Source organism: Podarcis filfolensis (assembly GCF_964270895.1).
Source record: "Podarcis filfolensis genome assembly, chromosome: 7".
NCBI lineage: Eukaryota > Metazoa > Chordata > Lepidosauria > Squamata > Lacertidae > Podarcis > Podarcis filfolensis.
In genome coordinates this window covers 53,516,448-53,540,438 of record NC_139603.1, presented here as the reverse complement: position 1 = coordinate 53,540,438, position 23,991 = coordinate 53,516,448, and the positions used below count along the sequence as shown (strand labels likewise).

The window sequence follows — 23,991 nt, the reverse complement described above, 5'->3', positions numbered from 1 at the left end:
TAATGCATCTTTCATTCACTCTTCCAGAAGATATAAGAGCACTATAGCCACTTGCCAAGTTTCATACTAATGTGCCATGGGGCGAATGGAGACCCTAAACTGTCACACCTTATTTAGATCATACATGTTGGAGAAAAGCTACTTCACTTGCTTCACATATTAAATTACTATTACTTTACTCATATTTCTTTATGGACAATCTACAAACCCCAATAAATTATTAAAGAAGTGGTTTTTGAATAGAGGATTATTTCCTTTTCTGCACAAAATACAGCCTAATATGATACTGTGAAAAGGTAACAGTCACAAAGAAAAAGAAAGAATGAATCATTTTATGTAGCCCAGGATACAATCACATACCAGAACATCCGGTTTCCCATTTATTTTGTTGGGGGCACTTTTGTATTTATATTACAATGTCACCTGCATAACTGCACAGACAACAAGAGGAAATGTCATACTTAAGAATCCTAGCATAGCCCTTATTTCAGTAATCAGTTATCACAAATTCTTAATTAACCCATAGTAAATTGTTGCTGACAGTAATTAAAATCTGTCCTTCTGACACATGCGTTCATGCACTATTGTTTAGAGTTCAAAGTAGTTATTATTGAGTTGTGTCAGCCTCATTAATTATCCTCTACTGTATTTGGCTTCATTCTGGTAAATCTTTGTTAATTGCTTTGATTGCAGTAGCATTTTCTTGCCTGATACACTGTGTATAAACTGTTAAGGGATTTATTTTTCCTAATAAGGTTGTGTTATGTGTAGTTTTCAGTTATTGTATTAAACATTTGTGCAAGCAAAGTGCACACACATAAATGTAACTTTAACATGAATCACTTTTAAATACTTCACCAACATGCTCCTTGAGCCATTCAGCTTCATTTAATTAAATTACATTTGAAGTCCTTGCTACAAACTATATGATGGTGGCTATCTAAAGCAATAATTCCATATTAAGTCTTAGCATATAACTGTGCTATTTGACAGGTATTTGCTCTTCTACCAAGTTTGTCTTAGATTATGTTGTGTGGATTTACCCCTTTGTGAACTGCAATCCTCAAAACCTGCAGTCCTCAAATACATTGTTACAACACAACCCCTGCAGGTACAGGTGGTGAATTGAATTGCACAACAGTGCAATTCGATAAATGTCTACTGAGAAGGCAGTCCCACTGATTTCAGTGGGGCTTATTGCTAGGGAAATGTGTATAGGATTGAAGTCCTAGTTAAATTTGCACCATGGTGCTTTAGCTGTATTCCTGTCATGCTACCTCACCAAATATGGTGCAGCAACCTGAAGTACTGACTCCATCTGCAACATCACATCACCACAGCGATGTTGCACCAGTAGAGCAGTGACTTAATCCTATCCAAAACGCTTACTAGCCTATGCAGCAGCCAATGGTATCATGAAGCTCAGCATTTCAGCAGCCTGAAGTGGGCTGATTTTAAAACATGTTCTGCAGAAACAGGTAGTTCTCTTAGTCATGATATATGAGGCAGTTAAGTTGGTTAGATGCAACTGCTGCTGTTGTTTTGTGACAACTCAGGTTTCACTCTCATTACTGTTAATGTAAGGAAAATTGAACTGTCACTATTTATGCTTTCCCTGATCTACAACAAGATAGATGGCTTTATTTGCCTAGCTTCACACATGCCACACTACCACACCATCTGTTTGTTTTGTTAATGGCACTTTGTAAAGTCCTTGGAGTTCCTCATGGGTAAGTTCTAAATCTCTCTTCTTCAAAGTACTTGGGATGGCTAGGAATGATTGTCAGTTTGGGTCTTAAGTTCATTTTCCAGTCTTAAGTTCATTTCCAAATATGTTTGATAATTTGAAAGTTGACGTGAAATTTCATATACATTTCATGCATGTTTTTCCTAGTATAGGCAGTCTTGTATGCTGTTTTTGCTTAGTGTATGCATTTTTGCAATGGATTTTCTCCTAATAGCATGCATTTGTGTGTGTTATTTTCCCTAATATGTTTGTTCTTGTGCACATTTCACTAATGTATATACATTCCTATGCATTTTTAAGTTGAAGAACTGCATTGCAGTGCAAATTTTGAAGGAGAGCTGTGCTTCAGTTTGTGCATTGGCTTAAGAAGTGTGCCTTTGGTAGGGGCACATGAAACTGCAGACTGGACAAACGTCTCTCCCATCCCTAGTGATGACAATTCAACCCCCTCTGGCAGCATCTTATTGAACTCACTGAACTGCCCTCAACCAACAAAATAATCCCTTACTTCAGGTTACCTGTTTTACTGGCATTTTTGCCATCCTGAAAAAAATGAAAATAATAAGCTTGAAAATATTTGTCTGCCTTGGTCACCTTAATCACCTCTTGCTGCCATCACATCCTTTCTGGCATTGGTCTGTGAGCTTTAACTGCCGCAGCAGAGACTGTCACATTGTGTTTCGATCCCAAACTATCCCACTGGACTTCATGATCATGTGTCTGCTATTAACAGAACTTTCCCCCAGGAACAAGTTCAGCAACTAGGTTAAACTGCATCAACGGTGCTTTCTCTGAAAGAAAAGGGTACCTTTAGTTGTGGCTGACAGGCAGCTTGACCAGCCATGCCTTATCTCTGGCAGCCTTACATCCAGTTGACATTGTGAGGTCATCTGGCCACTGAGGGAAAGGCCAATTCTAATCTAGATTGGTGTCATGTGGAAGATGACATACTCGTATGCATGTCACAGGCAGCAGCTCTGGAGGCCTGTAAGGGGCAGGGGTGAGGACAACACACTCTGGGTTGTGAAACCTGCTGGCAACAAGTTTCACCCCGTACTGTATTTGATGGTTTCCACTCATTGATTTTTGTGCATGGATGGTTTCTTTTGTCGGGACTCTTTTCACTAGTCACGTCCAGAGTTACATCCAAGTTATTTCTGATCTCTCTTCTTATTTTTAACCATCTTGGGTTCCCTTGCCATTCCTACTGAAGTGCAAAGGGTTGACCCTCTGGAATTTCTTTAAGAGTTAGTACACAATTGGTCTGCACCTCTGTATAATCGTTCTTATGACTCCTATGAGGAGGCAAAATATTTGAAAATGTGGTCAGTTGGCATAGATTAGGGAAGAAGACTGCACTACCCCCATTTCCCAGAGATGCCTTGTTGCTAGGCAAAAACTAGCAAAAAATTCCTTTTGATGATTCTGTCAAAGTTGAACCTTTCCAGAGCAAAAACTGCAATGGCAGAGAGTCCTGGTGTCTTTTATTATATTGGTGACATTATATCAGATTATTATTGAGAAGAGACTAGGCAAGAATTAACAAGGAACTGAATTATAGCTTTATAAATTAGAACAAAAGTAATTATACAGCTAGCTTCCTATTTCTGGTTGCAGTGCCACCTACTGCTGGAAGAGCAACTGATTGTTGCTGCTGTGGAGCAGCCCCTTAATTTGGCAGTTTTATCCCATTTTTAAAGTGCATGCTGGCACTATTGTTTGTTTTTTTTAAAAAAAGACATTGCTATTATAGCCTTATTATTTTCTGCCAAATATTATATGTTTTTGCAATGTAAAATTTAATAAAGTATTTAACACAGAATAAGTTCCCCGGTTTGCTGCAGATGGTATTCTCAAATCATTTGGTACTGAGAAAAACAGCAATATTCCTTGCATGGCAGTGCCAGCTTGAGTAGAATATTTCTTGCAATATCATAAGTACTATGAGTGTATACTCAACAGAAGATTTAGTACTAAAGCAATTAGGAGCTTTGAAACACAGCCTGCCTTGGTCCGAAGTAATTCAAAGGCTGCCCAATTCAGTTCGGGGTCCCAGGCCAAATCTGTTTCAGACAAAAGGCCCATTCACTATGGGAGAAGGTAATTACTATATAACTTTTTGCTTTTGCAAAAAATCAATGAAATTTGCAGGCACAGTAGCCCTTCAGAGTGTATTAAACCTACCAAATTACAAGCAAATACAACCAGGATCTTGTGTGTTGAGCACTTTTTTAAAAGTTTGATGACAACGACTTTCTTTTAAAAGAAAATATCTATAGATTTTTTAATTTCTAGCAGAATTAGATGAAATTTGCAAGCAGATTTGACCCTTTGGAAGAGATTGATCCTACTTAATTTTGAAGGATAACTGCTTTGGTTTTCCTGCAAGGGTAACCTTTACAGTTTTGGGATGGATAAAAATTATTAATTTAATCTCACCTAGTGTTTTGTAAGTAATTTTCCTGAAAATAGTGGGCATGAGAGGTAACACTGAATTGTTTTATAAACCATTCACAATTAACACGAACTCTCACAACCTCCCCTGTCAAATGCATAAACCTTGGAGTTTGGAGTTTGGTACTGGGGGAAAATAAGATGCATCCCTAACTTCCCTATCAGCTACCTCTGGCTCCTCGGCTCCTCAGGAAGAATCATCTTATCATTAATATTCTAATGTTAAATATTTATATCCTGTTACAACATGTTCTTTTTCAGCGACTTATCCATCAAGGAACAGAGAGCCATAAGAAATTCTAATTTTCCTTTGAAAGCAACAGACCAAACCATCTCCCATGTTTACCAGGTTTGGGTAGGAGGGACTTGGATTGGACAGAGGTGTTCCTCCACCCAGCTCTATTGGGCAAACTGGCCACCTGCTGCATGCTACTGGTTCAGAGCTTTCCATTCTGCCTGCTGAACTTTTGGGTGGGCAGAAGTGCTGGTGGTGGGTATGCTGCTGGTAATAGCCTGTAGAAAGCTCCAAAACAGGGTGTTCCAGAGGCTGGGAGGGTTGTGGCTAAGCCATCCTGGGAGCCATTAGATCCTGAGCTGATCCCACTATTGTCATGTTATGATATCAGACCTAATCTGTGCCTGATCACTATACCAGTTGCATGTTGGCACAGTGATCATCCTGGCCTTGTTTTCTGATCATCCATCATCACAGGAGGGCTGCAGATGCAGTAGTGGCCTCACCATTCCATAAAGAAGAAGAAGAAGAAGAGTTTGGATTTGATATCCTGCTTCCATCACTACCCTAAGGAGTTTCAAAGCAGCTAACACTCTGTGAGGTGAGTGGGGCTGAGAGACTTCAGAGAAGTGTGACTAGCCCAAGGTCACCCAGCAGCTGCATGTGGAGGAGCGGGGGCACGAACCCAGTTCCCCAGATTACGAGACTACCGCTCTTAACCACTACACCACACTGGCTCCCTTGCCAGTCAGCAGTGGGAAGTTTTATTTTCCCCTAACAGGCAATGATAAGCACCTCTCTTACGTACTCAGAGAAGAGGGGAATGTGAGTTGCCATATTACCCCGTGGATGTATCTGTAAGGTTTTTTTTTTTTTCATAACCAAATATAACATTCTCAAAAGACACAGAAACTTCAGACCCAGTCCAGTGCACACATCAGCTTGACAACTTTGTGTAAAAAGATGTGGGCATATTGATCTAGAAGAAAGTGAAGACTTTGTGCACAAATGTTTTGAATAATATACCCAGACAGTGCAAGTGTGGCCTTGGCAGCATTCAGCTACTACCTTTAAAAAACTCATTCATATCAATGAATTACACTCTACATAAGCATGAGGCCATTTTCAGCATTAGTTCAATTCCCATTCTTACTTCCTTGAGTGCAAAAACATTTCTCATGCCAAGAAATAAACAGCAGCACAGCACTGAAGTCACCTGTCTTGCTAAAGTTAATATTCATAAATATGATGCATCATTAATATAGATATTTCTGGAATATATCAGGTGTGAATCTGTATTTCTGGGGGATCATCTACTTTTCTCTATCCACATATTTGGCCTTTCATGAGATACAACATGTATAACTGACATACAACACATTTTATACCCACAGTATCCAAGAAGCAGAGGGTAAAAGCAAGTCCTAGACTAGCAAACCAAAAGAGGGATAAATTAATGAGAAGTACACCTATCCATCAGACAAAGCACTATGAGAGAGACAGAAACAGAGATTGTTGCAGTGTGCACCTATGTGGAAACCACATGAAGTCCTCCTCTCTAATCCCAAATATCCGTGGACTAACTGTGATTAGTAATGGAAAGGCATTCTCTCTATGAACAGATGCATTCTCTTCATAACTATTGCTTACATATTATTGATAGTCAACATTCCAAGACATTCAAAGTATGTTCTTCTGGGGTGAGCCATGGTAAATCCTAGCTCAGATTAAACTTGGGAGGGGGGGGCTACTTCCATGTTGTGAGATGGACTGTTATCATACCTACTAGCAATAACATGCCCTAAAATTAGAACAATATATGAATAAGCAAAATGTTCGTGTAAAACACATTATGTGAAACATGTCCTAATTACTTCAGAAATGCAATGCCATCTTGTCTTCAACATTAAATCTTGATTTTATGTCACTATAAAGCGCAGCCCACAAATAGCATCTAGGTGAGGCTCATCTAAAAATCAATGTAACTTCCAATTACTGTGGTAAAATGCCCCCAGTCAAAAAGGAGGGGAGGAATGCTTCAAGTGATAGTGTCCCAGTAGACATAAATGTAATGTTAACCAGTACCCTTGACTATCACATCTGAGAAATTAAAATATTGGCTGAAAGGATTGACAAACAATTGACAAACATACAAATACACCCTTGGAGTTCCATGAGTTAGACAAGTTATTCTAGAATTGGACAACATGTGAAAACGTGTGTGTGTGTGTGAGAGAGAGAGAGAAACCAGCATGAGTTACAGTTGCTGACAAGGATCACGCAGCAAGAGGGAAATGTGCTGCAAGCAACATGAATTGAAAGCACTGAAAATATAACTGGGATAGACTCCAATTCAGACACAGCCTAGAGGGACAGGGCTCAATGAACATACACATGATCCTCTTGACCCTTGCTGTCACTGAATATGGTAAACAAACAAACAAACAAACAGGCTATGGAGTTTGAGTGGCCTTTGTCATTTCACTGTTTACATGTACCATTTTAAAACTAGTTTTTACACATTCCCGAAAAGAGGGGGAAAAGAAAAAAGAAAGATACTACAGCCTTTAACCTTGAGGTCATAGTTGATCCCACACATTTGGGTCATAGCTGAAACACCAAAAAACAAAGCATATTTCCCCAACTTTTAGCACTTGGTATCCAATGTATGTGATCCAAAGAAATATGGAGTCCAAAGAAGCTTCAGAATGCTTTTTCTTGAACTCTGAGCACTCCTGTGTCAGATGGAAAACATATTTTAAAATTCATGTGATTTTCAAAACAGTGTTTCAAAATTCAGGTGAGTTGTTTGCAACATGATTTGGGTGTCCACAAATAAGTAATAAAATTTGACTAATCTAGAGCAGGCATGTCCAACAGGTAGATCGCAATCTACTGGTAGAGTGTGGGGTGTTCCTTGTATATCCTCGTTGATCTCTGGCCCCTCAGTGACCTTTTTACAAAGAAAGCAAAAAACTTTGGCTTCCTAAAAAAGCTCCATAATTTTGGTGAGATCACTGCCAGTCTTTTTACGACAATGGGTAGATCACTGTCAGTTTTTTTATACTGTGAGTAGATCACAGTTTATTGGGAGTTGGACGTCCCTGGTCTAGAGCAAGTATTTTAAGGAACTTTTTTTATTCTGGACTGTGTTATTTTCTTACAGTACAGTGGTACTTTGGGTTACAAACACTTTGAGTTACAAACACACTGGGTTACAAACTCTGCTAACCCAAAAGTAGTACCTTGGGTTGAGAACTTTGCCCCAGGATAATGAAAATCATGTGGTGGTGGCACGGAAGGCCCCATTAGCGAAAGTGCACCTCAGGTTAAGAACGGTTTGGGGTTAAGAACGGACCTCCGGAATGAATTAAGTTTGTAACCCGAGGTACCACTGTAATTGTCTTGTGCTTTAACCTCTTTCCTAAAACATTATGGATAAGTAAAAATGTACAAGTCGAAATTGAGAATTACAGACTAGGAAAGCGGTTATTCTGACTTGTGAAAAAGAAGTTCCTTATATATTCAAAATAGATACATTTGTCTTCAATTCCATACACTACACTTATGCCATTCCATTTGTCATCTTTGCTTTTAACCTTTCCATCCAAGCATTTTCCTGTATTGTTCATCCCATACTACAATCCATGCAGGTTTAAACTACCTTTTTCCAGCATCACAGTGTAGGACCTTCATATGTACAATGAATGCATCCCAAAAATCATTCATACATGTATAGAATGATTTGGGTCCTTCTCACCAGCATACAGTCACCTTCCTTGTACCACAGCTGTTCCCTGTGTCATTCTAGTTTCTGTGTACTGATGCAAACATAGTCCTGGTTCTGATCATGCTTTAGGTGAGTAGGAATGAGCCCTGGGTTTACCTGCATGAAAATTGAAGCTTTCACTTTTTACTTAAGAACAAACTGCAGCTCCTTGTTTTGCATCAATTCATGGAGTTATGGTTTGTTCTGAAAGAAGTTAGTTTAAGAAAACCAGATTAAATTGTGATTTGATATCCAAATTAGTTAACTAAGGGCTTATCCACACTTCCATTTCCCTGCCACTTTTCCCTGGGAAAACCCATGGATTAGTGTTGAATCAGAGCAAACGGCAATCTGGCTTTCTGTGGACTGCCATTGGTTCCAATTCATTGCTAAAGCAGGGGAAAGTGGTGGGGCAAACGGTAGTGTGGAAAAGCCCTTATCCTAGCAAACATGGGACAAGTGAGAAAGCTCTCAGACCCATGCTTTCTAGGCACAGGACAAGTGGAACTGTGAACGAACCCCCTCTTTAGCTAGAACAAACCTCATTTTCTTGTATGTAACATGGAACTGAGGTTTGTTCTAATGTGAATGCAGAAACTTATACTCTGCTCCTCTCAAGTTCAAAGGAGGGGGATTAATGGAGAGCATGTGAGCCTGACATTCACCATGGTTTGTTCACAATCATTTATTAGGTGGTTTAGAATTATCATCTGAACTGGGCTATAGTCCCAGCCTACTCTAATTTTGCATCACATCCTGCAGTGTTTCTTCGTGTTCCCAAAATATACACTCCGATCCATTGTTCTAGATTTCCCCAACCACAATACTAAACCACTGCTATTAAGCACTAATCACTATGACAAACTTTACTGAAATAGGTTCAGCTCAGACCTGAAAGAGAGCCTCTAATTATATGATAAATGCCCTTATTATATCCAAATTAGGAATTTTATATTACTTAGGACTTGTTTGATTTTTTTCCAGGGGTAAAAAATGCTGCGCAGATCATCAGACACTATTACTAGCCAGTATTTCATTTGTAGAAATCTAGGCACAAAGTGGCATTGATTGTATTTTTTCCCTAGTCTGGAAAAGAATTGATTATCACTGACCTCATCTACTTGTGTCTAGGACATTGTACCATGAGCCTTTCCCACAACTTCATTATATGGTTCATTAACTTAACACCTTTATAATTTCCACATTCCTTGGTGTCTACTTTGTCTTGAAAAACCGGTGCTAAATTATTAGCTCCCTGTGCTTTAAACATCCCCACCCATTAAAAGTTGAATTCAGGAGTTTCACTCGTCCCCAACCACATCCTTTCTAGCTATATGCATTTGTATCAGGGTTACGTAATGCTGTTGAGTGCCTTCAGAGATTTACTGGGGATTCCATTCTGCCCCAGGGATTGTTCTCTCTTTGGTGCTACTTCCGTCTCATGCATTACAGCAGCAAGCCATTATTATTTCTAATTTAGATGATACTCCCCAGATAATGCATTGAATTGAGAAAGTCATGAAAATATTTTTCCTTATCAGTTTTAATGAACACTTTTATTACTATACTTAATAATTTCCACTTTATTCAAAAATTGAATTATTTTAATTTTGCCAGGTTTCCCTTTTTTCTCTTCACTTGTTACCTGCTCTTTTATTTAGCATATAGTAACTTATTTGAGGAGCTTCCTCTAATATCAGCCCCTGCCACTTTAATATTTTCTCTTTTGTTTTGTTTCCCCCACCTGTAAGACCTACAGGTCTTATCTATACTATTAGTATGATCTGATTTTGCACTGAACAAGAATTGAAATTCCACAGACTCTTCACTCAATAAAGGTTGCAATAATCACATATGTTGAGGTTTTGAATACATTAGAATTAGAACGACACAAACTTACTGAAGAGAGATGGGAGGGGAACTAGGAGAACTATGGGGCCATGTGCAAGAACAGGAAATGTTCCTAACACAAATCACAGATCACTGTATGTCTTACTCATACAACATCTATTTCTGAGACAGTTTCAGACATTCACCCTAATGCAAAGTATCATGTACACTCATATGCATACATGATTTTCTTGTGAGCACAAGAAAATTATTCATTCATACACATACTACAAACACATTATTTTCTGCTCATGGGAATAAAGGAGAATGGGATGGAGAGAGAGAGAGAAGGAGAAGATAAAGGGATAGAGGAAAAGGGACAGAAGGATGGAGTGCCTTCCTTGCCAGCTGCTGCTGTTGAAAAAGGGAGCAACAATGTCAGGAGGAATTACTGATGCACTAGCAGAAGCAGCCAGGAAGGGGTTGAGGAGCTCCTAGGAACTTGGAAGGGAAAGAGTCAGATTATGTGGCATTCTCAGTGATGCCCAAGTCCCAGTGATGCCCAAGTCCCAATTCAGCTTGAATTGGGCCTAGGGATTAATCAAGTTATTTTTGTGTCCTCACCCTGTCCCAAAAAATGACTTGCTTTACCAAACACAGTTCAAAATGGAATGAAAGGATTCACAAACCATGACTGGTCTGTGATTTAATTCATCATGCCCATATACAGAAACAAAATGAACAACCCATTCCCCTACTTTAGAAATACATGATAAATTTGAATCCATGAGTGGCCAAATTAGCAGTGAACTCTTGGTTTGTTTCCAGATTCAATTCAAGGTGCTAGTGCTAATTTTTAAAGACCTAAAAGCTTGTGACTGGGTTACTTAAGATTTACCTTCATATGTCCCGCTGCACATGCTCTGTCATCATCTGTTGCCCTGCTCTAAATCTCTCACACCCTGAGGCACAGCTTCCAGTGACGAGGGCAAGGTTAGTAGTTCGTGTCCTCTGGAACACCTTACTAAGTGAGATGCGCCAAGCCCCATCACTGCACTATTTTTAGCTAGTTGGTAAAAAATGTGGCTGCTTATAGATGCATGTGGCTGATTGTTTAATCTCTGATGTTTTGGTTCTGGTGGTTGTTTTGAAATTATTTATTGTGGTTTAGATTTGATATACAGTGGACGCTCGGGATGTGAACATGATCCATGTGGGATGCACGTTCACAACCCGCAGCATTCACAACCCACAGCGGTGTGTCTGCACATGTGTGGGTTGCGATTCAGCACTTCTGCACATGCGCAAAGTGCGATTTAGCACTTTTGTGCATGCGCAACCGCCAAAACCTAGAAGTAACCTGTTCTGGTACTTCCAGGTTTTGGCAGGTCCGTAACCCGAAAAAATGCAACCTGAAGCGTCTGTAACCCAAGGTATGACTGTATATTGATATTTTGATTTTATAATGTAATGTTGCAATAGGAATATATTTTAATATGGTTGTTGCATTTGAATTTATTAGGTTCCTTGAATTTCTTTTGAAAATTGGGCAAGGTATACACTTTAAAATAAATAATTAACATTTTTTACACTTGAGTGAGTGGCAGGCTTGGCCATCATAGCCCCTGTATGTACTAAATTACGCTAGTCTGGCTATGGAGTTGTTGTTGTTGTTGTTGTATAGAAGCCACTTTGAGAAAGTATGTATGTATAAGTTAAGTAAGTGAGTAACTTTCAGTCTCAGCTGGGCTTTGTAATGTTCTCTCCACTATTCACACCCTGCCCCCCCCCCCCCGCCAGCTATACTATGCAGCTATACTGGACTAATTTCAGATGCAGATTTTTGCAGATATATTTTGAGGAAGCCATTCCCCACTCCAAATAACAGAAAGAAGAGGGGGGAATCTCTACTTCAGAGCTAGGCTGGGTAGCTAGAGCTTTCTATAGTGTGGTAGTAAAATATATATTTGTTGACCCAAAGAGAAGGACAAGAACAAAAGGAAAGTCAGTGGCAGACCTCGGCATCTCAAATTTCAGTAGTGCCCTGTGCAACACCAAAATCCGGTGCCCCCTCACCTCCCGTTCAACATCATAGTTGTGGTGCTTGCTACACCGACCCAGAAGCTCTGCATGTGGTGCGACCAAATTGGCTGCGCGCCCCTAGATCTGCCTTTGGGGAAGTGCAGGAAAGCAAATTTTAGCTAGCAGGAAAAGCCAGACAGCCTCATAAGGTGATGAAGTCTTCGTCACTGGAATTATTTAAGCAGAGACTGGATAAACATTTGTTAGAGATGCAGTGGTTGCATCCTGCATTGCACAGGGGGGTGAATTAGATGACCTCCTAAGTCCCTTCCAACTCTGTGTTTCTATGAATTATTTTTTTTTACATTTGGTGGGAAAAGAAGCCAGATTAGTAAAAATCAGAGAAAGAAATCCACATCTCTCTACCTTCCCACAAGATAGGAAGATGCCTCCACCTGCCTGCACCATTTGAATACTTCCAAATGACATCATTGCTCATGTTGTGCTTCCCAGAACCTTCATTGAAATAACTGCTTCTTCCGGCACTTGCTGAAAGCACATTTATGGGGTAGATTCTCATTTCCAGTAAGTCTGTTATAGCACACACAAGATGTGAGTTAAGAGTGCTGCATGTACATACACATACCATCAATACAACATGCATATATTTGTCAAAATATCCATAGCTTTATACTGAGAAATTCAATAGGAAGGGGACGATAAAAGATAAGAATAAACAATAAAATCCCATAAGGTGATAAGACTCTGACTCCCGGCTGAAGCAAAACAACTATCTGGCTGTATCAAGTATTCAGACTATAGCAGGAACATGAACTCCCTGATCACCTCCAATACCTGTTTCAACTTTTTGTTTGTGCATTCTATGCCAGAGTTCAGCATTGACATTTGTAGAAATGAGAGGCAGAACACAAAGAAGGCAGTTTTAATTATTATTCATAAATCAAGTGTCATCAGTGGCAGGCATCACTTTCCACGCACCCTAGTAAAATGTTCATTTTAATCATTTTAAGTAGCTTTTTCACAGCATCACCCTGTGCATGCAACATTAAAACCCCCATTAATTCCCAATTAGTATGCTTTAATTAAAAATAATAATACATAACTGTTTTCAACAATAGCATTTATATTTGTAAAGAAAATTTGAACTTAGCTGTATTACCAAGAATAAATGGGTTCCAACAATTCAGTGGCTTAACAAATGTCACAATTATAAGTGAATTACATATTTTATCGTGAGATTATATGAGAGGGCAAATATACCAAAGAACCAGCAATTTACATCTCTAGGAAAGAAAGAGGAAAAAAGTGGGGAAGGGGAACATGATATATCCTCTCTACTTCTGTCCTCCCTCCCCAGCCATCCTTCTGTCTCTCCTTGCAACCATTTCAACAGATGTCTCCTGCAGTTGCAGCTAGGGATGTCAGAATTTTTTTCACATTTTTGCACAAATTCCATATGTTTCAGCATTTCAAAGTGTATCCTGGAACTAAAGCTCCTCCTTGTCTTATATACCCCATTAGCCTTTGAATGAATTTGGTGTGGTGTAGGTTATGTGGGCATTGTTGTTTCCAAAAAATATTTCTTACCTTTAGTAACTGTGGCAACAAGTCACTATTTAGTTATGCAACAGTATGTCCAAAAAAGGGGAAATGTCCCAGGCTATTGACTTTACAAAAGAAATTGGTTCGACTAAGATTAAAATAGGCACTGCTTGGACATGATTCCTTAGGTAATGAAAGTGTAATGAAGATGTCTAACCATAAATATGAACAGTGCAAAACATGCAGTTCACTGCACAAGGGCAGGGGAGGATAGACTTTTGCATGCAACACGGGACAACGAGAAAGATTCAGTCTACGCACAGGATGGTGGGATAGGGATTCACACATGCCTACTGATAGCCATTGAGGTGTCTTGCTAGAGGAAATCATCAGCCACCCCTGCAGGGCAATCAAGATAGGAGAGGAAAAGCTGCAGTTTGTTGTTAACTGTCATGAGGTGGCAGGGTGTGTCTCAGTCAGCACTGTGGAAGCACATGGTTGCTGTCCGACTAGCACCACCACCTATGTTGGAAGCCAATTCTAACACTAGGAACTATTAGTCACTCAGCAACCATGCATTCACATGGTTCTGGATTCCTGATAGTTACTAGTAAGAATGAGCTTTGCTGCGCTGGATGATTGCTACTGGGTGCCAGCCAGAGACCCACCTCACTGGCCAGTGCTGCTCTCTTGTTCTGTTAGTGCAAAGTACTTTTCACCATATCCTGTGCAACTTCCAAAGTTCCAAGTACATTAAGATGATGGGATAGAAGACCAGTGCTACTGCTGGGAAATATCAATGCTTGTCTCCTGAATTCTTGCTGATATTCTTCCTTTTCCACTTTCTCTAAATGACCCACAGCACCTCCAGCCCTACTGCTAAGGCCAGGAAATGTTAGCAGGGAAAACACAGAAATGAGAAGTGACAAAACTGTTACTTTACTAGGCTTTGCTTGACTGTTAACTGCACCAAGTGCGGTCAGAAATAGAGCCAATATAACAACATCAACAACAACAAATGCTAGAATAATTTGTCTGTACATGTAATAATACATATTAAATATATCACATAAAACAATTTTCAGCCTAGATTTCCGATGTATCTACATGATTCTTAATAATATTTTTATTAGTGATTCTCATGTGCTTTACCAAACGGGGTCTAATATAGTATTATGTTTAGTTTATATACCTTTTGGTCCAAAATATCCTGCAACATGGAATGGATATATATATGAAATTTTAAAATGATGACGAATGCCTACTTTTGAACCCCAAGCTTTGCCATATATCTGCTTTTCGTGTATTTTTAAAAAACAACTATTAATGCCTATCTTTGGTGAAAAAATGATAAACAATGTACATATCAAAATTCTAAAGTGTGTAAATGTGTGATTTTTTAAAAATAGTGTTGATTCTCATGGTGGGAAAAGTAATAAGCCCTCATTTTTAAAATAAAAGCAGATATTCTGATAAGAATGAGGAGGCAATGCTAAAGTGTCTCAAAGGCTGCATGTAGTTTCCAATTCTAGCATTCAACAATGATGCCATCTTCTCAATATCATACAACAGTAGTGGGGAACCTTCAGCCCATGGATCAAATGAGACTCGCCAGCTTTGGAAGGTCATTTTGGCTAACCCCATCTACATTTGCTAGGGCTGACATCATATATGAGATCAGATATGGCACATATTGAAATTTCAGTCCATGGCCAAAGGAATAAAAGTGCACACTTTCCCCGCCCCCCTTGGAGCTAAAAGTCAGTGCTTTTAAGATTTTGGTATCTTTTCCTGAGACCCTGCTCAGTGGCAGGAAAATTTTAAAAAGTGCTGGCCTTTGACTTCAGGGGAAGAAGGGGTGTGAACATAGCTAGAAAATGCTAATGATTCTTTTTGTGTGTGTCCCTAAATTGAATTCAGAGTGGAGATGCAGAGTTTAATCTGCAGTTAAAACCTTCCTTTGCAGGTGTGGTTTGATTTGAAGAAGTGGCTACAAAGAAAGATTGGTCCTTTGCAACCACTTCTTGAACTCAAGATATGCCTGCAAAGAAAAAAAGGAAGAATCAGGAGCACTCCAGATTATTTCCTTTGAAGTCATGGTGGTGCCAGGTGATTTACAGTTGGCTGGCCCCACCCACCTGTCAAAGTGGCCCACAAGGGTGGGGGAGTTCTGAATCCACTCCACTGGCTGAATCCAGTTCCCCTCCCCTGCTGTACAACCTTAGCTAGGGAGCACCCCTAGTTTAACAAATCCTCACCTGGAAGTCCTGACGGTGTCCTAAACAGTGAGCTGCTTTGTGCTCACCCAGGTCACATGGCCCCTCTCTTTCTTCCAGGTCATGACACAACATTTTGAAATCAATTATCTGGATTACAGTCCAAATAACCAAAGTATGTGAGCAATAGGGTGTGGCCAGTTTAATAAAAAGATCTTTGACTAAAATAGAAGTAATGGAGATAAAGGTGGATGTCATTTTGGAATGAAGAAGTTCCATATTATGTTACAGCAGAATTTTAGAAATATTCTCTTCCTTCAGAAACATTATAAGAAAATATCCATGAACACAAAGATTGAAATATACCTTTAGTCACAAAGCCAGAATCTCCAATATTATCATCAACTGTAAGCTATATCATATGTTACTTTTTATATAGTTCTATATACAGGTTCAGATATACTTTAAAAAACAAATATCAACTATCAGTTAAAATTCACTGCAGCCATTCCACCTCAATTTTTAAATAAATCACTAAAAACACTTGCTGTCGGTACTAAGTAAGACCACCAACCAAGATCTCCAGGAACAAAGTGACTATAGTCCTCTATTTTTAAGTGCTCTAACACTTTTTTACACATTGATTCAATCAGGCAGCTATGTACTCACCTGCAGTGTCCTTCATAGCTACTAAGAAAGGAAACCCACTGATCCTAGTCAGTCCCATAATAAAATCTGCAGTCATTTCAGCTGGATCACAATTTCAAGCTTAACCAAGGTTCTTGAATTCTACTTTGATCAAGTAGACACACACACACACACACACACCCACCCTGAAGTTACATGGAGCCTTTTAAAAAGTACAGTAGTTTAATGCAGAGGTTAAATTAACATTTCTCTAAATTTGTCCAAATACTTTATTACACTTTAAAGTGAATGCTAATTTATTATTACTATTAATTCCATTTGTTGGTCTCAAAGTGACTTAACAGGGTGCGCATACGAACACTTTTATTTTGTGTGGAGAACCAAAGTCTGCTGACAAACTCATCTTACAATACAGCCGGGTCCACCTTTACTCAGAAGTGAGTGCTAACTAAATGTGCAGCCTGCAACACCTATTCAGGATTTTGAAACTACAGTCTTTTACAATGCTCCTCTTCTCTAAACTTCTTGCGTATACCTTTTCATAAGGTGACTATGGCACCAAAGCCATAGGACCCTTAAACAACTAACCATGTGCTTGTTCCCCATATTACTTTTTAACAAGTAACAGCTTCAGAAATAACGCCTTGTGACTGAACAAGTCAATTGAAGCTGCGGCTGGAATTTGCGTGTGCTCCTTTTTAAGCAGACACATGGATTATCCTAGTGATATGGTATTTCCGCTTCAGAATTTGGAATGACCCCACCCATTATTACCCGCCAAGCGCATCTCTGCTTTTAAAGCTCAGGAGACAAGCTGGGAAACAGGCGAGGTCTCAGCATCACGCAGCCCCACAGTGCAAAAACAAACGAGTCTCCTAAGGGGCGTGGATGCCATCTCTCCATTGTGTGCCTATTCAGCCGCTCCTGAAAAGCCCTAAGTGGCAGCAGGGGCAAGCACACGCAAGGAATCGATGCCTTGACGGGTCAGTTAATTCAAGCCCGGCCGTTGACACACAGAGAGTTCAAGGCGCACGACACGAGACAGTTGCCCTTGGAGAAGCGCGGGGGGTGGGCAGACTGTGATGGGCCCCCACCCCGCCTCCCCAAGAGTTAAGGCAACCGGGCCTCGGCGTCAGACCCGGCTAGGCTAGTCGCCGGCTCGGAGCCTCTTAGGAGACTTTCCCAGGCGACCGAGGCCCGGCTGCGCGCCTTCCTTAGCGCAGCGTGGCTGGAGGGAGTTCAAGGAAGGTGAGCGTGATGAGCGCGCCTGCCTTACCTCCAGATCTGCCCCAGCTGCAGGATGTGGATGAGCGACTGCATGAGCCAGATGCAGAAGGCGCAGGAGGCGGACCGGCTCTTGGGGGGCCGGATGCCGCCGCCGCCGCCGCCCGCCCCTGCCGCTCCTCCGGCGGCGGCGTTGGTGCTGCTGCTGCTGTTGGTGCTGTTGGTGGCGTTGCCCTTGCTGGCGTTGGACGCCTGCCTCTGCGGCGTGCCGGGCCGGGCGCCGGCCTCCATGTCCCCCGCGGCGGAACCGCTGCTCACCAGCAGCTTGCTCTCGCCGTGGCCGCCGGCCGACGAGGAGCCGGGCGCTGCCGCCGCCGCCGCCGCCGCCGCCCCGTCCTCGCTGCTGAAGTCGTGCACGAACCAGCGGAAGCTGAAGACCTGCACCGAGAGCGAGCCCAGCAGCACGAAGAAGAGCGTCAGCCCAAACCACCAGCGCTGGCCGCGCAGGTAGTAGTCGACCGCCAGCCAGAGGTCCGTGCCCACGTCCGCGAAGTACACGGCCACGGCCGCCAGGATCCAGAGCCCGTCCCACAGCGTGTAGCGCCGCTGCTCCCGGCCCAGCCGCAGGCACAGCGAGGACGAGCCGCCGCCCGAGCCCCGCGAGCCCCCGGCCGCCCGACCGCCGCCGCCGCCGCCGCCGCTACAGCAGCAGCGGCAGCCGCCGGATGAGCAGCAGCCGCCGCCGCCGCCGCCAGGCGCCTCGTCGTCTTCGGCGCCGCCGGGCCCCGCCGCCGAGGGCAAGCCCGAGGCCAGCGCCTGCACCGAGCCCGAGTGCTCCGAGTTCTGCAGCGGCGTGAACGCCACCTCGCTGCCCTTCTTCATCTTCAGCCGCCCCCCGTCGGACTTCGCGGCCATGATGCGGCTGGAAGGCGGCGGCAGGAGCGGCGGCGGCAGGGAGAGGGACCCCGTCCGGGAGCCCCTTGGAGTCCGCCCCCTCCCTCCCCCGCCGCTGCTGCCGCGGACAAGCCGCTCGCTCGGCGGCTCTTCTCGGGGCGCTGACGGGGCTGGGCCAGCGGCGCCTGCGGGCGCTGCTGGAGCGCCGCCTGCCTGCGGGGAGACCCGCTCACCCGCCCAGCCCCAGGCGCGAGCAGCCCGGGGAGCGGTCCCCGAAGCAGACCATCCTTTCCTCGGCCTGGCCCGCCCCGCCGCTTTGCCGCCGCCGCCGCTGCTGCCGCCGCCACCCAGCTGACTGACGCCGGGAAAGAGGATGACCTCATCCCTCTCCCCCCTCCCCAATACACACACGCGCGCGAGAGCGCACACACACACAGAGCAGCCCTGGCGCCCAGGAGGGAGGGAGGGAGGCGATGGCGCTGGGGAGGGGACGCTGTGGAGCAAGCAGCCGATGCAACAGGATGAGGGGATTTGAGGGGAGAAAGAATGAATCGCCTAGACGAGAAGCGTTGAGGGGTGGTCTGCAGAAAACGTTCCGGGAAGGACGGGCGGGAGAGGCGTCCGCCTTCCTTTGCAGAGCGGAGGAGAAAGGGTGGCTACTTGTATTCAGGGGACACGGTGAGGGCTACCAAGATTGCCCTCTAAGCGGCCGGGGGATTTTATTTGACGGGAACACACCTGTGGGGGGTATTTCGGCGGGTGGGAAATATATAAATATGTATATACGTGAGGGGAGAGGTAGAGACTGGAGTTCCACCACAGACTTGCTGCCGCTGCCCACTTAGGCTGTTTAGTGCCACGCCGCTGTGGCCCTGAGCCTGTTTCGAGGCTGCAAGCTGGGCGGGCGCGAGGAGACAGCCGCGGAGCTGCAGCTGAGGTGATGGGGCCGCGTGGGAGAAGTTGCAGGTGCCCATCCGCGCAGAAGCGCGTGCTTGCCGCGAGGGGTCTAGTTGCCCTTCCGGACGCCAGTCAAGCGGAGCAGGTGCTCGCGGGGCGGGGCGGGGAGGTGGGGGAAGCTGGTTTCCCGCCTTCTTGGTAGGGGCGAGTGAGCGGAGCCGCGCAGGCGGCTGCCTCATTAGCAGTGCTTTGTTACCTCAGGCCGCGTGGCGACGAAGAGGAGGGGAGTCTTCCGCAGCAGGTGGCGCACGGGGGTAGGAGGGAGGGGACCGGGAGGCGGCTCGCGTGCGACGGGCCATGCCCGAGGAGGGACCTGCTCCTGTTACACGGATGCATTATGTATGTGTGCCACGAGGGAGGGAGGCGGGGCGGACGCGGGAAAGCCTTTCTTGGCGGCGCGCCAGCTCCACGCTGGTGGGGAGGCGGGGGATGAGTGGCGGGGGGGGGGGGCGTCGCGCGCGCTGGAATCAAACGGCTGAAGCAGCAGTCTCGGGAGCAGAGCGAGTGAGTTTTCGTGGCGCTGCCTTCAGCTGGAAGTGCCTTCGCACAAGAGGCGTCCTTATCCCCCTCTTCCACAAAGCCAAGTGAGCAATCCCCGCCTGAGGCCATTTGCTGGGGATTGGAGACAGGCACATTAGCATGAGGGTGTCGGTTAGGACGAGCCAGACCAACAGCGCAGCTGACAAGAAGAAAGGCTACGGAGGATTAGCGCCTCCTTGGCGAGGCGCGTCGCTCGTGGGCAGGCAGGCGAAGCGCGAAAGGACAGAGTCGCTCACCTGGCAGAAAGAGCCCGTTGTCTCTTAGAGACGTCTTAACTTGGACCGGTGCAAGAGACGGGGGAGCTCCGTTTGCCACACAGGGAAAACCCAGCGCCCGGGTATCGCGTCGTTTTTCGGCTCATTGCACTCCTCACATCTTAGGCACCTTGTTGAAGGTTCCGCTCCCACAAGGAGACCTGGCGGACGGAGCTGAGGGCTCAGCTCATAATTTTGAATATTGCACAGTTTCTTCATGGCATCCATTTAAATGGGTGGCGGAAGCCGTATTAGGATTTGGGTTTGGAACAAGAGCCTGCCTCCGAGCATGTTCAGAGTGCTGCTGGATGCCTGATAGGCTTGGGTTTAGTAGCAAAGGTTCTTGTGTTCGTAGCACCCAAAGCCAAGGCATCAGGTCCAGGGTACAGATTCTAGAAAGTATTGGCTTCAGTACCACTTTGCTCTTAGTTTTAGAAACTAAGCCTTCTATATGGACCATATGCAAGTGTCTTTGCACAACCATGTATCTCAGCAACCAATAGCAACTACATGAAAGAGCATACTCAGGGGGAAATACTGGCACACAGACCAAGCACCTTTCCCTACATGAACCTTCCCAGAACCTGTGTTGCATCTTTGTGTACACCCTCCATGGACAGTGCATAATGTGGCCACATGAGAAGTTCCTTTTCAGTAGTGACTGCCCAGTTTTGCACTGCTCTCCCCAGAGAGATGCACCAGGCACCATCATTATCAACTTCACTCAAGTATTTGGCTTTTCGTTGGGGTCATAAGTTTTGATGATATCCAAGCCTGTATTGGTGTTTGTCTTTTAGTATGGTGGGATAGGATTTGCCCTTTTATTTTATTGCAGGATGAGTACTCTTCTTCAGCTGATGTTCTTTTATAATTTTGATGTCTTTTAATTTTTGTATCACATATGCTTCTATTATTGTAAGTCACTTTGAGGCACTTTTGTAGTGACAGATAAATGCTATCATCATCATCATTAAATGCATTTATATCCTACCTTTCCCCTGCAAGGAGCTCAAGGTGGCATGTGTGGTTCTCCTCCTCAATTAATCTCCACAACAACCCTGTGATGATACTAATGAGAATGGAAACACAGATTTCTGGTGCCTGCTAATGGAGTCAAGCATGAAGATCTACCTGCTAATTTATATTTAGTTTCATTTGTTTGCATTTCCTTCTTGTACCCATCAAAATTTAGGAGCTTTGCAGTGACTGAAGCTTCTGGATCATAATTAAGGCAGCCCTACATATAACATGGGATGTGGGTGGTACTGTGGTCTAAACCACTGAGACTAGGACTTGCCGACTGGAAGGTCAGTGGTTTGAATCCCCACATCGGGATGAGCTCCTGTTGCTTGGTCCGAGCTCCTGCCAACCTAGCAGTTCGAAAGCACGTCAAAGTGCAAGTAGATAAATAGGTACCGCTCCGGCAGGAAGGTAAATGGCATTTCCGTGCACTGCTCTGGTTTCACCAGAAGTGGCTTAGTCATGCTGGCCACATGACCCAGAAAAACTCTGCGGACAAAGATCGGCTCCCTCGGCCAGTAAAGTGAGATGAGCACCACAACCGCAGAGTCGTTCGTGACTGGACTTAACTGTCAGGGGTCCTTTACCTTTACATATAACACATGCCATTATGGAAACCATTGGCCCCCAGATGTTGCTGGACAACAACTCACATCAGTCCCAGCAGCATGGTCAGTCCCAGCAGATGGGAGTTTTAGTCTAGCAACACCTGGGTGTTCACAGGTTCTGCATCCCTACATTACAATAATCCAGTGGAGAGGTTGCCAGAGCATGCATCACCAGTGCTAGGCTAACCCTGTCCAGGATGGTCACTGCTGGTTAACCAGATGAACATGGTTAAAGGCTCTCCAGGCCACTGACCACCTGGGACTCAAGTGACAATGCTGGATTAAGGTGTTCACTCAAACTGCATTCTTGCTCTTTCAGGGGGAGTGCAATGCTGTCCAGAGCAGCATCTTTGTATTTCAGCCTCTGTTTTGTTCTATAGAAGAAGTGCAGAGGTACTTCACATAACTCTAGGCTTCAGTTTACTGAATATGTAGAGTAGTAGTATGGGAAGTAAGGCTAGGTGAGAATGAGAATCTTGCTTTTTTCTTCTAGAAGTTTGTTTTGGAAGGTGCATTGACATGTTTTTGTTTTCTGTATTTTGCTTTGTTCTGTTTTAGTAGTTCTCGATATTTCATTTTTTCCAGTTATCTTTATTTAGAAAGCATCTGTTTCATCCTGATGTTTTTTCTGCAAATGTTTATGTTAACCAATTCACATCCAAATTCTCTGTTTTCATCTAATTTTCTAACAGGTGTCTCTTTTATAAATTTTTTTCTACAGGATCCTCAAAGTCTCTGTGTTCATCTGCTTGGATTCTTTCTATTTTACTTTTTTTCCAATCTGCAAAAGCAACAAGTCACCATACAGAGAGATTGTGACTGGCCTCTCCGTATAAGACTAATTAGTCTTTCAATAGTACAATAGCATTGTTTCATTTATGCCTCACACTGTAACTGTCAATCCAAAAGAAAGCCCTTCTCATACGGGCACTCTCCTTGGATATTGGCTTGCAAGGATGAAGAAATGAGAACTGCTACAGTTTAATGAACAACAAACACAGGAATCATGCTGCTTTCCTTAAAACTACTTACTGAAAAACAATAATAAGGACATAAAAATAAGTTTGTAAAATTATGAGTGATATCAGGGCCGGCCCACACATAAGGCAAGGTGAGGTGTCTGCCTTGGTTGGCAGTATCTGCATGGACAGCAGATTCAGCCTGCAAGGAATGCATCATCTGCTATTGCCCAGTAGCAGCAATGGCTGTGGCACACTCCTCGGAGGCTGGATCTGCTGCCTTCTCAGCAGAAGCCCCCCAGTGCCACCTCTACAGTGGCCTCTTGGCAAATAGGAGGCGCTGCTGATCTCCCACCCTTGTTCCTGATGTAGATTTTTATACCCTTTTGTGCTTCACCTCAGCTGTCAAAATGTCTCAGGCCAGCCTTGAGTGATGTGGAGAAAGTGGATCAACAGATTTCCACCAACTTTTCCCCTTTCCCCATGAAAAACACCCTCTGCCAATGCCCACTCACATTATAAAGAGCTCATAACCCACCTACTCTCAGCAGCCTGAAGCACCATAGCCAGACACTGGAGAGACTTGTCAGGAGTGAACATGGACCACTGGTATCAAATCGTATGGGAAACAGCCTTACTAGAAAAGCTAACCAACAGACTGAAACTGACATGGGGGCAAATAAAAGAGGACACCTTCACTGCGGTATGGTTCTCATTTATTACGTACACAGCAACAAGAACAAAACAACAAGAACCCACCACCAACATACTAATCGATATGGCTGACTTGACCCAACACTCCCCCATGCAAACAAATCTCACTGCAGCCAACTAAAGACAACTAACCATGCCCTGGCCATCCCAACCTCTCTCACTACCAAGGAAATGTAATAAACGAATAGAAAGAGAACCTACTCAAGAGACGCTGACATAAAAACCCTGCATATTCACCAAGTATTACCACCCCTCTCCCCTCTACTTTATTCTGTATACAACACTAATGTCTCACTTCAAATGTAAAAAAACTTCTACAACCTGAAAAAGAGACAAT

At 43.7% G+C, this 23,991-nt stretch overlaps 1 protein-coding gene across 1 annotated transcript in view; it reads right to left on the bottom strand.

Annotated features, from left to right (window-relative positions):
* XKR4 (XK related 4) overlaps positions 1 to 19,980 on the bottom strand; it is a 120,744-nt gene extending 100,764 nt beyond the window's left edge. Inside the window, exon 1 of the mRNA XM_083622985.1 lies at positions 17,761 to 19,980. Within this exon, the coding sequence (XP_083479111.1) occupies positions 17,761 to 18,623 (863 nt within the window). The 5' untranslated portion in view covers positions 18,624 to 19,980. The remainder of the gene's footprint in view (positions 1 to 17,760) is intronic.
* Positions 19,981 to 23,991: the final 4,011 nt, after the last annotated feature.